Source organism: Papio anubis, chromosome 10 (genome assembly GCF_008728515.1).
Source record: "Papio anubis isolate 15944 chromosome 10, Panubis1.0, whole genome shotgun sequence".
Lineage (NCBI taxonomy): Eukaryota > Metazoa > Chordata > Mammalia > Primates > Cercopithecidae > Papio > Papio anubis.
The window spans coordinates 24197952-24213255 of NC_044985.1; the positions used below are offsets into that span (position 1 = coordinate 24197952).

A 15304-nucleotide genomic window follows, 5' to 3' on the forward strand; every position below is an offset into this window, starting at 1 on the left:
TTACTTTTCAAAGTCAAGTAGATCAGATAAATCTGAGTATTTGTTTTGCTTAGGAATATTTAGATTTTTAGTGGTAAAAATTTAATCTGTACTTTTAGAGTTATTTGCATTTTTCCAAACATTAACCTACTTTATAGTGTTTCCCCTCATATGCTTTTTTTGAATAGCATCTCATACTAAAAATGATAAATTGCCCAAGAGCATGTACAATTGTTGCGTAATGCTGTTATATTCTGTTCTGGGTACTAAAATTAAAATTTGGAAGTCTCATTATGCCTTATGTACAGATTAAATCATGTCACTCTTTTAAGTTTTAAATTATTTATTTTCTTAAAGGAAAAAAATCCATTCCTTTTGTATAGCCCAGAAGATTAGAAAATCATAAGTATTTCTAATTATAAACAACTTGGTCTGCATTTGAAATTTAAATTTATAATAATTATTAGTATTCTAACCATTTTCATAGATTACAGAAGAGTATTCCCTTCACAATTTCCAAAATAATAATAATAATAATAATGAAACAGGATCATATGGAAAAATAACCATTTTTTTTGGAATGGACTTCATTTAACATTTAGTTGTCTGAATAATATTCTTCTGGTTTTTGATGCAACAGATTTTATACTATTTATGGAAATTGAACTATTCCAATATTTTTAGTATCTGCAAGTATGTTTTTAAAACATCCTGCTACCACATGGCTAACTTCTTCCATTTGGTTCACTGATAATGGAGTTACAACTAATGTATTCATAGCTTGATTTGTAGATTTTTCTCTCCCTTGTCTATTGATTCAGAGATAGAAATCAATGTGCCATAATCAGCCTAGGGAAAAAATCTTGAGTTTTATTTTTCAAGGGGTGGGGAAGTCTCAATCAGTATTATTTAATATTTGTGTCAAAACTTACAAGATGAATTAGATTGGATGCTCATTAAACTAAGGGATGACTAGTGTGTTACTGTTAGAAGAACCAATGTTTACATGGCAGAGTAATTCATAAGATAGAAAATCAATTATTAATACATAAGACAGATTTCAGAGGAATAAACACAAATTGTCCAGATAATAATTGGATAGATATATGATATGCCATACATCTTTTGGAAATCAAATATATTTATTATCTCAAAGGAGTTGTAGAAATTGTGTACTTCAATATTATAGTTGTTTTCAGATGAGTAAGCTGAGACTCAGATATGTGATATATCTTTCAAGTTAATTGCTCTACAATTCATATTACTCACTAAGGTGGTAATAATAGATTTAGTCTGTCTTTATAATATTGAAATATCAGGAATACAAAAAGATTTAGGAAGAAAAGTTAAATAGTTGCTTTTATCAGTGCAGCTCTAAAGTATTTTTTAAAATAATGTATTGGCTAGAATTGTTAGGAAATTTGGCTTATAGTGCTAAAACTCATGGCTCAGAGGTTCCAAACTTATAATTATGGCATTTAGTTAGTTATGATGGACTCCTTAGTAGAAAATGCACTCCTACTGTTATCCATTTTTCTTCTTTGTGAATGCTATTAGTCATGAGAGATTTAAATAGCGAGGTGAAAACAAAAGCAAAACACAGGAAGTCTGTATGATATAACACAAGTTATTACTGTCATTAAAAGAGTAAATAAAGTTTTATATCCTATTAAAATAAGTCTAATCAAGCTTTGCCATTGAATATGAAAGATTCTATAACACATTAATAAAGATAAAATATGTAAGAATATACACATATAAATAAATATTCAAGTAAAATACATAAATACATTTCTGTGTATAAGAATGAAAACTTAGTTACCAAACATTGAGTGAATTTGGCTTAAAATCTACAATAAATTTTGTGAATTCTGTTCACTAGAACAGCGGTCCCCAACCTTTCTGGCACCAGGGACCAGGTTCATGGAAGACAACTTTTCTACGAATGGGGTGCGTGGAGGATTAGATTCTCACAAGGAACTCAGTAATCTAGATCCCTTGCATCCACAGTTCACAGATTCCTCCCATGCACAGTTCACAATAGGGTTTGTGCTCCTGTGAAAATGCAATGCCACCACTGCTCTGACAGTGTGCAGAGCTCAGATGGTAATGCTCCCTCACTAGCTGCTCACCTCCTGTTGTGCAATCAGGTTCCTAATGGCCACAGACTGATACTGGTCTGTGGCCTGGGGGTTGGAGACCCCTGAACTAAAGGACAGTCAATTTCCCCAAAGCACAAAGCTAAATAAAACAAAGACTTTTCTTGAAAAATTATGCCAAAATTAAAGATGTGTCTATCTTTATCAATTATAAAATGCAGATATGTAATTTGCAAATAATGTTTAATGTGCTAATATGAAGCAGAGAACATTTTGCCAATTATTGTTATTAATGTCATCACCATCATCAACAGAATCATCCTACTATTAATAGCAATCATCTAAATAGTACTTCCTATGTACTTAGACAGTTAAACATTAGTATATAAAATACATATAATTAATGTATATTATTTATTAGTTACATGTAATTATATACAATTAATTTTAGTATATAGTTAATATACTAATATGTAAACTGAATCATCACTAGAACCTCTTGAAATAGAGTACCAAGAAGCTAAGAGGCCAGTAAGCAACAGGAATAAGATTCAAACTCAGCCAATATAACTCCACAGTATATACTCTTTATTCATTCATTAACAACAGATGCCATGTTACCATAGAAGCAATGTTTTCAACAGGCAGATTTCTGTTTTAGAGCTAATGAAAGTTAATGGTAGCTATTGTGTTCGAGGAAATAGGAATTGAACAATTCTGGTATCCATGGATTTTTACTCAAAGGTTTCATCTAAGTTAATCTAAATCTGAATTTGAAAGCTACAATAGCTTATTTTAAAACCAGCATATTGCCATCTACTGCTGATAAAATTAAAATATGTTCCAGACTTGCATCAAATGGATTCATGTAGTTCAAGTGTTTATGGTAGATGCTAGTAGAAAAAGTAGGGAGGACTTCTAGATAGGAACCTCTAATTTTTGTTAAACACAAAGCTTCAATTACATCCTGCTGGGACAGCACTTGACTTTTTGGTTGTACAGGAATGGGCCAGGCCCTATAAAAATACACATTTATCTGTCATTTTCCTTCCAGGTTACTTAAAAATATAAAACACACAATAACTTGACATGCCCTAAAACAAAAAGGGATAATCTATAACCATAAATTGAAACATGTTCCAGTTTATTTTTCTCAAAAACCATGATTATCAACATGCCCATCATACACAAGTGCACAATATTTCTGTTTTGGATGTTTCCTGAAATATAGTTATCAGGAGTCAGAAGAAATGGTTACACCATTGAGTTGATGTCCTGCCCTAGAGTAGGAGTATATTTATGATAATGTAAGAAGAGAAACAATTATCCCTGCATTACACTACTTTCTAATGTAAAAATAATGTGATGTTTCCCAATCTCATCTCATGATAAAAAAGCTTATATTCATAATAATTGTAAAGCACTATGGAGCAGATGTTCTGGAGATGTTAGGTATCATTCATTAGCATTCTTATACTATATATAAGTCAAATACATTAAAGCAAAAACATAAAAGCGTACAACTAAAATAAGTCATGTACAGCTATGATAATGAATGAGCAGAGAAATACATTATTTCTATACAAGGAAAATATTGGGAAAATAATTGAATATATTAATTAATATAATTAGATATTACAATAGATACATTTTATTTAAAAAGCAGCTGGTGGAAAGGTATGGACTTTCAAATATATAATGGTATTTACTTACAATCAAGCCACTGTTTGCTTGCCTTTTTTCTCTGCCATGGATCCTTTTGTAGAAAATTCCGCCTGGATTAAACTGAGTACTCCAAATAATCATATCTCTTTGATAATATACATCCATCCCTGTTATTCTTGAATTATGTTCAATATGAGAAATTTGTTGATGATCGCCACTGTAGTTGAATGGATATATAAAACCCAGGATATCAGTGTCATTAGCAATGTAGAGAACTTGATCTTCAGAGCCTGGAGATTATTATAATAAAATACAAAAATAAAGTAAATTTCAACTAATGTTAAAAGCAATAATTGTACTTTTAAATGATCTTGAATTATTATTCTTAATACAGTTTTTCCTCAAAAATCAACCAGCTTTATATTATCTTTTAGTCTTTACGGCTTATTATTTCTGATATCCACTTATCTAAATATTTATAATATTTATTGATAGAGGTTTTCTAGTGCCAATCTTTCCTTATGGCTAGAAATTATGTACATATAGATGTCCTTTTTATGAAGAGAGATTATTATTTGATAAGTCACAATACAGTAGGTTATAATGCATCAATTGTCAATGTCCAGGTGCTATGTTGTATACTCATTAAGCTTCTAAAGTTTCCGAGTACTTAATTTATGAACCTGAGTGATTATTACTTTAGGCTAAGAAATAAAAATTAAGATATGAAGAATCTTCCTCTTACTGTATTTATACATCTTAAGTACTTATTAACTTTTAGCATAAAAAGATATCAGCATTTATTACATTAAAGTTCTATAATCTCTAAATTATCTAGAATCCTGCTAAGTGAAACATTCTAAATTTTTGACATCTACAATAGAATACTAATGTCATTTTCATACTGACAAGTAAAACCCTAAAGCAAATGCCAAAAATATCAATTAAAATATTAATGAAGCCCTAAAGAGAGGTTGGATTGCAGATACAGTTTCTGCAAATAAATAATAATAATAATACCCCATGAGATGCCTTTCAGCTCTGTAATGTTAATAGCTCTCATTAACATTATATAATGAATGAATGCTCATTATATGTCAGATATGTTAAGCCTTTCACAGTTTATCTTCACTTCTTATAACTATGGAAACTGGACTGAGGCTCAGACACTTTAGTGAATTCCTCGAGACCACACAGTCTAAAAGGTGCTGTGCTGGGATTCCAATCCAAGTATATCTAATGCTATAGCCCACAGCTGATCCATTATGTCATCCTTTTCTTCTTGTAATAACAATCTTATTATAATAATAATGTCCAATCATACCTTGCAGCTAAAAATATTGAAGTTACAATATTATTTAGCATAAACATATGAATATTAAAATCTATACCTACAATTGCCCAGAACCATAGTTTATCATTTAATCTTTTTGTTTGTTTGTTTGTTTGTTTGCTTGTTTTTCTTTTTTTGAGATGGAATCTTGCTCTGTCACCCAGGCTGGAGTGCAGTGGTGCAATTCTGGTTCACTGCAACCTCTGCCTCCTGGGTTGAAGCGATTCTTCTGCATCAGCCTCCCAAGTAGCTGGGACTACAGGTGCACACCACCACGCCTGGCTAATTTCTGTATTTTTAATAGAGACGGGGTTTCACCATGTCAGTCAGGCTGTTCTTGAACTCCTGACCTCGTGATCCGCTCGCCTTGGCCTCCCAAGGTCCTGGGATTACAGGCGTGAGCTACTGCATCTGGCCTATCATTTAATCTTTTTAAAAAATAATATTAGTAAGTGGAGGAGTTCTAAATTTGAAAGAAAGATCTTGTTTTAAAACCCTTAAAATCCTTACTCAAAATTCCTTTCTCCTTATAATGCTAATGTTTAACCTTTTATTTTTATCCCAGGGGTATAATTTTTATCATATTCCCTTAGAGCAGACCATCAAGAGAGATACTTCACATTCTATCACACTGGTTTTTAAACTTTTACCCCTTTTGAAAAATTGTTTTGAACACTATGTGATTTTAACAGTAACCATGTATTTCATAGTCATTTCCATAAGCCATATAAGATTAAATTCATTAATATTAACTAACCAATTGGTCAAATTAATAATCATTAAAAATATTTTTATTTTATGAGAAATGAAGCTGTCGCTGAAATGAAATAGCAAATGGTTTTCTCCATAAAATGTTTACAACAAAATTGTAATAGTATTTGTGATAGTGGTTATAATCTTACCTTTTGCTATGCAGGTGTTATTTCTTTCTTGAAAATTCTGGTCACACACACATTTATATGATCCTTCCACATTTATACATTGATGGGAACATGTGCCAAACACCAAACATTCATTGAGGTCTAGAAAAGAAGAGCTCAAAATAGCATCATCAGAACCCCAGTTCATACTCCTATTCTTACCACATTTCAAAAAAGCAAAATTATTTTTCTTTAACGTATTACTAATTTTTATTGTCCTTTCACATGTTTAATCTGTGACTTGCAGTGCCATATTTGTGAAAGTATAATCATTTTTCACAATGTTTGTGCTAGAAGATTCATCAGTTGCCATTGCTTTTATTAATTCACTTAGAATATTAAAACATCAATTTCAAACTTCCCTGAGGCTTCTTTTTTTCTGTTTTAAAATGTTTACTTATTTTTTTACCTTTTAAGTTCAAGGATGCAAGTGCGGGTTTGCTACTAGATAAACTTGTACCCCATTGGGGTTTGTTGTATAGATTTCCATTCACACAAATAGACCTGCCTTGAGGTTTTCTTTTAAGCTGTTTGTGATGACCTACCTCCATGCCTTTGCAGGTATCATGGGCTATTCTTTCATCCTGTAATGCCCTTGCCCACGTTTCCATACAGAATTTCTACTCATCTTTCAAGATCCACCTGAAATAAAGCCTTCCTTGGTCTCCACGATATATGAGAGTGATGATTCATCACTAGTTCCTCCAGTCTTTGCTCTCCTGGTGTTTCTTTCTTACACTGTTGTTATATTTCAGGAATGTGGTTACATCATATCTTCTACTTGAATGTCAGTCCCTTGAGGACATAAATTATGATACATTCCTTTTTTATTGCCAGATTTTGCACAATGACTGGCAGAGAACAAAGATTTGGGTGCATCTCTAATACACTTCTGGACTCATATATATGAAGTGACTATGTAACAAGAAGGGCTGTATTGAGATTATGTGAATTAAGCAAGCAAAAACCTGCATGCCTATATATGAATACATAACTCTAAATCACGAGCATAAATAAATAAATCATGGCAGTATTCATGTGATTTAATTAGAGTCATGTAGTTGGCACATGACTCTAATTTTAAGGGCTTATGAAGAGCCAGGATTGAGGCCAGATTATTCTAGGGAACTGTCTAATCTTCCTCTCTTTTCCTCCTCTACTTTTGTGTTTAACCAGCATATTTCCCCTGCCTCATTTTATCACTTATAATCTCCTAATTACTTAATAAATCTGTGAGATAAATCCTTCCCTTGAATAAGAGAACTTAAGAATCAGCACAGTACAAATAACTATTTTTTGCGTAGCACACAACAATGTTCTAAGGCTCAGTGGTAGTGACACTTGTAAATCACAACGTCAGGGCTTAAACTCAGGTTTTCTGATTTTGTTGACTTTATTGTGATACTTTGCCTAAGAACACATACGTATTTTCAGGACAACATGTTGCTATTTGATTGAAATGTAGAGTAAATAGATGCAGAAAACTGTATTTAGTTGTTTTTAATAAATATTTTACAGGAATGAAGTGGAATGCATCTTGTCAGTACTTAACCATCACAATTACAATAAATATTTCTGATTTGTTCAGCATCTGTAACTTTGAACAGGCAGTTATTTGTCACTATGGTTTCCCTTTGGTACAGAATCCAAATAAGCAATATGCTGCATGATTTGATAAAACCTCAACTTCCTCATTTGTCTCCATACTGGCCCAAAGCATCATTTTCTCCTCATCTCTAGAAAGCCTGAATCATGAGGTTTTGAAGGGAATGGAGGAATTTCCACACATGCCTAGTACCCAAAACAGTACCTGGCACTCAGCAACTGTTAATCCCCTTCTACTTTCTTCCATCATTCCTCTTTACTTTTTTCCCTTTAGATATTCTAATTGAAGTGTTTGGGCTTTAACATCAAACAGCAATTTCTTATGCATTTTTTTCAGATACATAAGTGAAGGGTACAAACACATTTAAATTTTTGGATTATAGAATCCAAGTTGTCTTACCCTTCTTTGACACTGAAATAGAACTATTTTAATAGATGAACATTTTATTAGAGTTCAGAAGTTACTCATTTGTCCTACAAAATAATACGAAAAAGTAGATTCACAGCAACTTAAAATAAATAATGTAGTGTGCAGGTTATATTTGCTGTGGAATACAATTAAAAATTAAGAAAAGTTGAAGAATATAATTTCTAAATTTAGTACATACATACAGAAAAAACCCACTCACAAATAAATATTAGAAAATAAATGTTATTGAAATTAAAATCTTGAAAGAATTGTGTATGTGTGTGTGTTTATATGTAATTGATAGAGCCTTGGAAAAATAAATACCATAGTTTGAAAGATAATTCATTTGTTAACTAAAATACAGGAAACCTAGATTGTCAGCTTTCAATCTCACGGTAATGGAAAAATCAAATGTCACGAATAATCCAAATACACATATAACTCAAAATGTAGATAAACATGACGTGACTACACTTATCCCCCTTTTGGGTGAGTAGAATCAATTCATTTAAATAATTCCATTTTGATTAACACAAAGTAAAATCATTTTTCTTAGCCCCAAAATATCACAGAGAGACATAACAAAAGCAAGCTGGTAGGTAAACGCATTTGAAGACTTGAATTTAGCCTGGATAAGCCAGACTTAGTTATTTTAAGTTTGGCTGTACTTACAATAATGTGAAAATGAATACAAATAGCAGTTTTATTGGAGAAACTTGCAGAAAGTGCATATGGGTCTGTATTTCATGGTTCTATAGTTAGAACACTGATGTAGATTATATTTACTTACTTACTATAAGATTTTGGCTCTCCTACATGCTCAATTTTTAAATGATCTCAAGTAAGTTGACAGATTTCTGTAAATCCTGACTTTGAATTTTTAAAGACACATTATGATCTATTTAAAACATGATTTCAGGACAAAAGCCCATGCCTCTCTAAATGTGATTTACCTATTTCAGTATTGCAAATGCCACACTCAAGAGAAATGGGTCCTCATAAACATTTTTTTTTTTTCATGAAGCAAGACTAATTCTCCAATAGTTCCTGAACCAGCAATTTCATTATTTGCATTTCAAAACAGTATTGTAGCAATAGAATTGAAATTCCTGCAGCTCTGAATTTGCTATAGAAAAAGCTTTGTAGCCTCTGTCGTGGTTAGCTTAGCTCCACAAACAAACAAGCTCTTGACCCCAGAGACTTTCATTCTCATAAGTGAAATGGTATCCCGTAGATAGACATCATTTTGATGAAAATCAATCCCCTGTGATTTCACAATTTAGAAGTCTTGGGAGTCTTTTCATAACCCAAAGATTTACGAGCAAGCTGTTGAGGAAAAGTACTCTACCTTCACATTGTCTGTTTTTCATGTTTCTCTGAAATCCAGGCTTACATCGACAGAAAACAGATGTTTTTATTTGATTACAATATGCATCGTCTCCACATGGATTCACATTATCTTCACAGGTATATTCAGTAGGAGCTGGGATTTAAAAATATGATCAAAACTAATATAATTCTAATTCCTGAAGTGGGGAGTTTACTTTTTAAATATATTTGAAATGGTATTGATTACTCCATAGATAACTATTTTTGAGTATATAAGGTTAAGGTCTTCTCTCCATATAAGCCCCATGTCTTATAAATGTATAGAAGTATAAAAACTGAATTCATTAACATTAAATACAGATTAGACCAAGCTGCTAACAGCTGATATTTAGGGTTGCTGTTAAGCTATAATATACTTTTTTAAAGTAAGTCAGGAGTCAATGATTCTAATGACAGGCTATCTTTATTACAGTACCATATATAAGTACTACATCCTTCTCTGAGAGCCAAAGCATTTCCTATAAGCTACTTAGAAATGGAGGCATTTATTGCTAACCTACGCTTAATATTTGTAAACTCAATCAAGGGTACTGCTAAGTTACTCAAGCAAGTCGGCTAAATCAGCAGTTTAAATTTCATTTTTTTTTATGCTGGACAGACATATGAAGAGTAACATTTGAGTGTGTAATGTGCTCAGAATGGTTGTTTATAAGCTGCAACGTTCTGGGACAGACAAAAAGTTACTTGTAATTTCCAGGAGAGCAGTTGCAATTTTACTGCTTTATCTCCCATTCAGGAAAACATTTTAAAAGATCTTCTCTTTTAAATAAATGAGAGGGACATTACTATAAGGATAACATTATATTATCTCTAAGTTACTTAAATCAAATTTTTGACAAATATGAGAACTTTATTATAATTGTAACTATTATTTGTCCCCACTGACTTGAATATTTTACAATTAGTTAAAATAGGTCAGTGGCATGATACCACGGTTTAGACACATGTAGCCATATCCTGGTGGGTATTGCTTCATCCCTAAGTTAGGAACATTTTAGATGCATAAATAAAAATAAAAGAAAAGATCCAAAAGTAGGAAATATTGTGTGACTTCTGTAAGCAAACTGAATTTAGGATCATAAATTTAATTATTTTTATCTAATACAAAAAAGTCAAATGCCAAGCATTAGTTAAATATAAACTATTCGCAATCAGGATGTAATAACTCAAGTATCATGGCACTCGAGCTAAAAAAAAAAAAAAAAAAAAAAAAACCACGTCTTCTATAAGAATGATTTGGCAATGGATTAATTTTTTAAAAAATCATTGACTAAATTAAGACCTTTACTACCATTCAACTAAATATCACTGTTTATAAAATTTAAAAACACTACATTTGTCTAAGACAAATTACTAAATGATATAGATTACATTGCTGACATCAATTTCTATATCTGAATATTGATTTCTCAGCTTCTGGTTAAACAAGGGTACTCATTACAAAGTCAACCTTGTCCACTTCATACTGTCTGAAATTAACTTAAGTAGTATTCTAAGGTTGCTTTGGCAAAGGTTTTTGAAAAAGGGCATCAGTAAAGCATATTTTGAAGAGCAATATTTACATTCAGAAAATTTTAGTCATATACAAGCAGAAGTTAGACTTGTGTATCCCGGTACTTTGCTTAACAGAAAACAAGCTCACCTATTCTGCATCCTTGCTCATCTGAACCATCTCCGCAGTCATCAAGTCGATCACACTGGAGATCCATAGGGATGCATTTTTTATTACTACAAGCAAATTCATCCTTTTTACAAGGCCTTGCTTTATATGTCAGCTTACCTATAGAGGCATACAAAAAATGATTAGTGCTCCACAGAATCAAAACACACTATTGAGCATGTAATATCTCCAAAATTTTACTAACTACTATGAAAAACATGGGTTTATAATCCTTGATTTGAAGCTCTCAAGGTCAAATTTTTAAACATTCTGAAATTTTTAGATTTTAGGAAAGTGATAGTATGTTTACTTTAAGTAAGTAACACTGATATCTACAGAAAATTTAAAAAATATTTACCCTAAGTGGAATTTTTTTAGAGGATGATATTAAATGGCTCCAATTTGATCAGGTCAAGCTTTGTCTCCAAATGATTTTGCTGCAAACATAAGTCTTTTGCATTAAAAGGTTTTTGAACTTCAGAATTTGGAAAAAGGAATTGCATATACATACAATCTATATAAGCTCCCTTTCTTCAACGAATTAGATCTTTAAACAAGGAGCATTTTAAAATCTCTATATTTCTTCTCCGGGATTAATATTTTCTAGAATAAAGTGGTTAGTGGGAACTATGGATAAAGGTGCACAGCTATAAGGCAAATGAAATGCTGGTGGAATACTTTTATACCTTGTCAGAAGATCAAATGTCTGAAAATAATACCCTCAGACATCCACATAAGAAATATATAATTTTTAAAATATTTGTACCCCAAGTCATCAGAGAACCTTGTAGCCATCACTGAATTATTTCACATTAAATGCATTTACCACTACAGTGATCTTCATCTGAGTTGTCCCCGCAGTCATCAATCCCATTGCACATTTGCTCAGACTGTAGGCATATTCTGTTATTTCTGCATCTGTGAGGTCTTGTGGATGGACAAAGAAATTTGACTGAAGAAAAAGAAGAAAAACCAAAGAAGCTCCTTCGGGTACATTGATTTATGAAGAACATTCTCCCTTTTTCTTTTATTCTTTCTTTTCAAATCCATAAGCTAACTTTTCTAAATGTCTTTTTTTGCTATGACAATTGCCTACTAGTGGCTACCAGAAAAATATGTGATGATTCTAGTTATTTATATTAACTACAGAAAAATGTGCACAGCTGAGGATCTTCAAGGAAATAAGAAAGAGCCAAACTTTATGGTCTCATTTCCAGATGCCTTATGTTAGCTGACTTTACTTAGTGTACCAAATTAATTTATGCCTACAATTATGCAATATGGCAGGACACTTAGCTATCTCAAAGAGCAATTTCACACAGCCTAGAGCCGGAGCAAGCATATGTTACAGGCCCAAAATTGAAAACAGGTCATTCAGTGAAAACAAACAAACAAAAATTCCAACAGTATTATAGCTTTATTTCTTACTCTTTGTCTCTGTAAACAAAGGTTTATTTATGTATTTGAGGCACATAGATTATCTTAGCTATTCGTTTTTAATGTGCATGTTTTTGTGTGTATTTAAAAAGACCACAATGAAAGCCAGGGAATTTTACATTTGTCTCCTCTATTACTATCTAATCTGAAGACTTCCACTCTTAAAGCAGGAAGTATCTGTCATTAGTCTTCATCCTTAGATGTGAAATTATCCAGGACTCTGTCGTTGTTCCCCTGATGTTCTCACACTTGAATTCTTTGCTTATATATGTTTGTTCACTCTCATTGATTTACTTTCCACTACACCCTGAAGACTTTCAATTCTCTATCTAGTTCAAACATCTCACAATTGGTTGTACGACATCCCCTCAACAGTTTCAAATTTAACAAGCTCATCACTCAGCTCTTTATCATCTCGTCTTAACCCCTTGTTCTCAAACACGCTTTATTTCCATTGTTCAGTTGGTGGCATATCATAGCCAAAAGTCTGGAATTATTCGAATGTATTCCTCCCATTGACCATCAGTTCTCAGTAGTCACCAAATCCTGTTGCTATTGTCCCCAGGTTTGGCATCTTCTAGCCATCTCTACCAGTTACAATAGCTTAGCGTTTATTATCTTTTGCAGAGAGATATGCTGAATGTGTCCAGCTTCATATTCCATTCTCAGAGCCTCAAAAAGCCATGAGAAAAAAGTAAGTCTAACATATTCATGTAACCATTTGTTCTACAGTTATCAATTTCCTTGAGAATACAATTTAAGATACTTTGAATGGCCTAATAGACTTGTCACTATCTTGTTCGTGCCAATCCTGCAGACTCATCCTTTGTCCATCTCAATATTTGAGCAATACAACTTTATTACAGCTTCTTAAATAAGTTGCACTCCATCCCTGACTTCCTTGCTTTAAGTGAAATTTGGTCCATTTTCTAAATATACTCCCTCCTCTTTAGATCTTTTAGGAATGTCTCTTAATTTGGTCAAACCTCATGTCATCTCATGTTTGAAAACATCCTAGTTTCCTACTACAGCTTCCATAGCTTTATCCTATCTTTACTTTCTATTACCTGAAATAAACTATTACTTCTATTATCTAAAACAAAATAATGTATTTTGAAGGCTAGACATTTGATTACATCTTCACGCCACTGCTATTTTCTAATCAACTTCAAAAACATCATCTCCACCCCAGTTTACTGAAGACTAGCACATTCCATCATAGTCTTTTAAGATCTCCATTTAAATTCATTCTAGCATCTTAGACGGCTTCAACATTCACATAAGAAAACCAGCCAATGAGGTTTCTTAGCTCCTTAAATTTCTTATACCCTATGTCCTTTTACTCTAATCCTAACTAAGCCAACACTCTCCTAGGAGGTTGTTCACATTGGTGGATTTCAACAAATTTCTATTTGTGATTCACAGTGGCAGTTTCTGTTGCTTGCCATTAAGAATACTAACTTGTATGAACAGTTGCAGCATAAATTTGCTGTTTCCTATAATTTACTTTATTTGTGAAACCACTGGTATGAATGCCCCATTTTGAGCACAATCTATTTTTTTAAAGATTTTTAATCCAATCAGTATCATTGCAAAGACTCTTCCACTTTATCTAAACTCTAGCTCATTGATGTAGCTACCTTTTCCCTATTCACCAATGACTGTTGTCTGTACTTTTCTCCCCATTAATATTTATAGTAACCTATAATACGTTGGATACTGTTCTAAGTACTAGGTAAGTTTAGAAACCCACTTTCTTCCCAATAACCTGGATTCTCTGGCCCTTTTCTCTTTTTCATCTTAGTTATCAAAAATAACCCTAAACTTAGATGAACGAAACCATCTGCTCTCCCAATATCTGCATCTGGGAAGCCAGAAATGTTGCAGAGGATCATACTACAAGGTCAACTGATACCACCAAGTATGAATATTGATCAATGCTACTTGGAAAGCATATATATAGAGAGTACAAAAATAAGTAGAAATACAAAGATGGGAAATTTCTTAACATATTATTAAATAATTTCAGGTCTACCTGTATCTACATGCAGTCTATCAACTCATTTCTATATTTTAAGAGCAGAGACAGAAGAATAGTTGACTCCTACGTAAAAATAATCATTTTTCTGGAACTCATTTTCCCCTGCCTCTGCAGAAACCATCACATCTTTGCTGAAACATGTTATTACTTTGGTGTCTCTGGTGCCTCACTCTTCTTTTTTGCAGTGCCTTCTGTGGTCACTTGCCTGAGTCTCTTGTGCCAGTTCATTTTCACTTAGAGGCTTACTGTCACTCAATATTCTTTGATAATTCCCTTCTTGTCCTATCTTTATTTCCACACAGCATAATCCTAAATATTCCATTGTATTTATTACATTTTATGCTGGTTGTCGAATTTCTATCTGTAGACTACCTCTTTCCTTTCAGTGTGAGAATCAAGCATCTGATGCCTACTTGAAACCTCTACTTGAATGTCTCCTCAAATGCATCCCAGTCCAGTCTTCTAATCTTTACTTGTAAAATTGTTCCCTTTCCTGTGACCCCCTTCCATTCAAATGACAAAGCAAAAACAACGTACACATTATACTCCACAACTTGCTGTCTCTCATTCACCATATCTGATCCATCATTTAATCCAGTTTCTTCTGTCTCTTATATAACATTCAAATCTGTCTATATTGTGCTAGCACAAGCTGTTACCATCTCAACCCAAGCTACTAGCATAGCTTGCCTAAAGTACTACCATGTTGTTAACCACTTACAATCCTTTCTATTCAATATTTGTAAAATTTAAATATGACCATGCAC

At 32.6% G+C, this 15304-nt stretch overlaps 1 protein-coding gene across 3 annotated transcripts in view; it reads right to left on the minus strand.

Moving 5' to 3' along the window:
* LRP1B (LDL receptor related protein 1B) overlaps positions 1-15304 on the minus strand; it is a 1950491-nt gene that overhangs the window by 116274 nt on the left and 1818913 nt on the right. For all 3 annotated transcript variants that reach the window (XM_031651763.1, XM_031651762.1, XM_031651761.1), the window contains 5 exons: positions 11886-12011; positions 11042-11179; positions 9359-9493; positions 5979-6098; positions 3792-4033 (listed from right to left, as the gene is read on the minus strand). In XM_031651763.1, coding sequence (XP_031507623.1) covers positions 3792-4033; positions 5979-6098; positions 9359-9493; positions 11042-11179; positions 11886-12011 — 761 coding nt within the window. The remainder of the gene's footprint in view (positions 1-3791; positions 4034-5978; positions 6099-9358; positions 9494-11041; positions 11180-11885; positions 12012-15304) is intronic.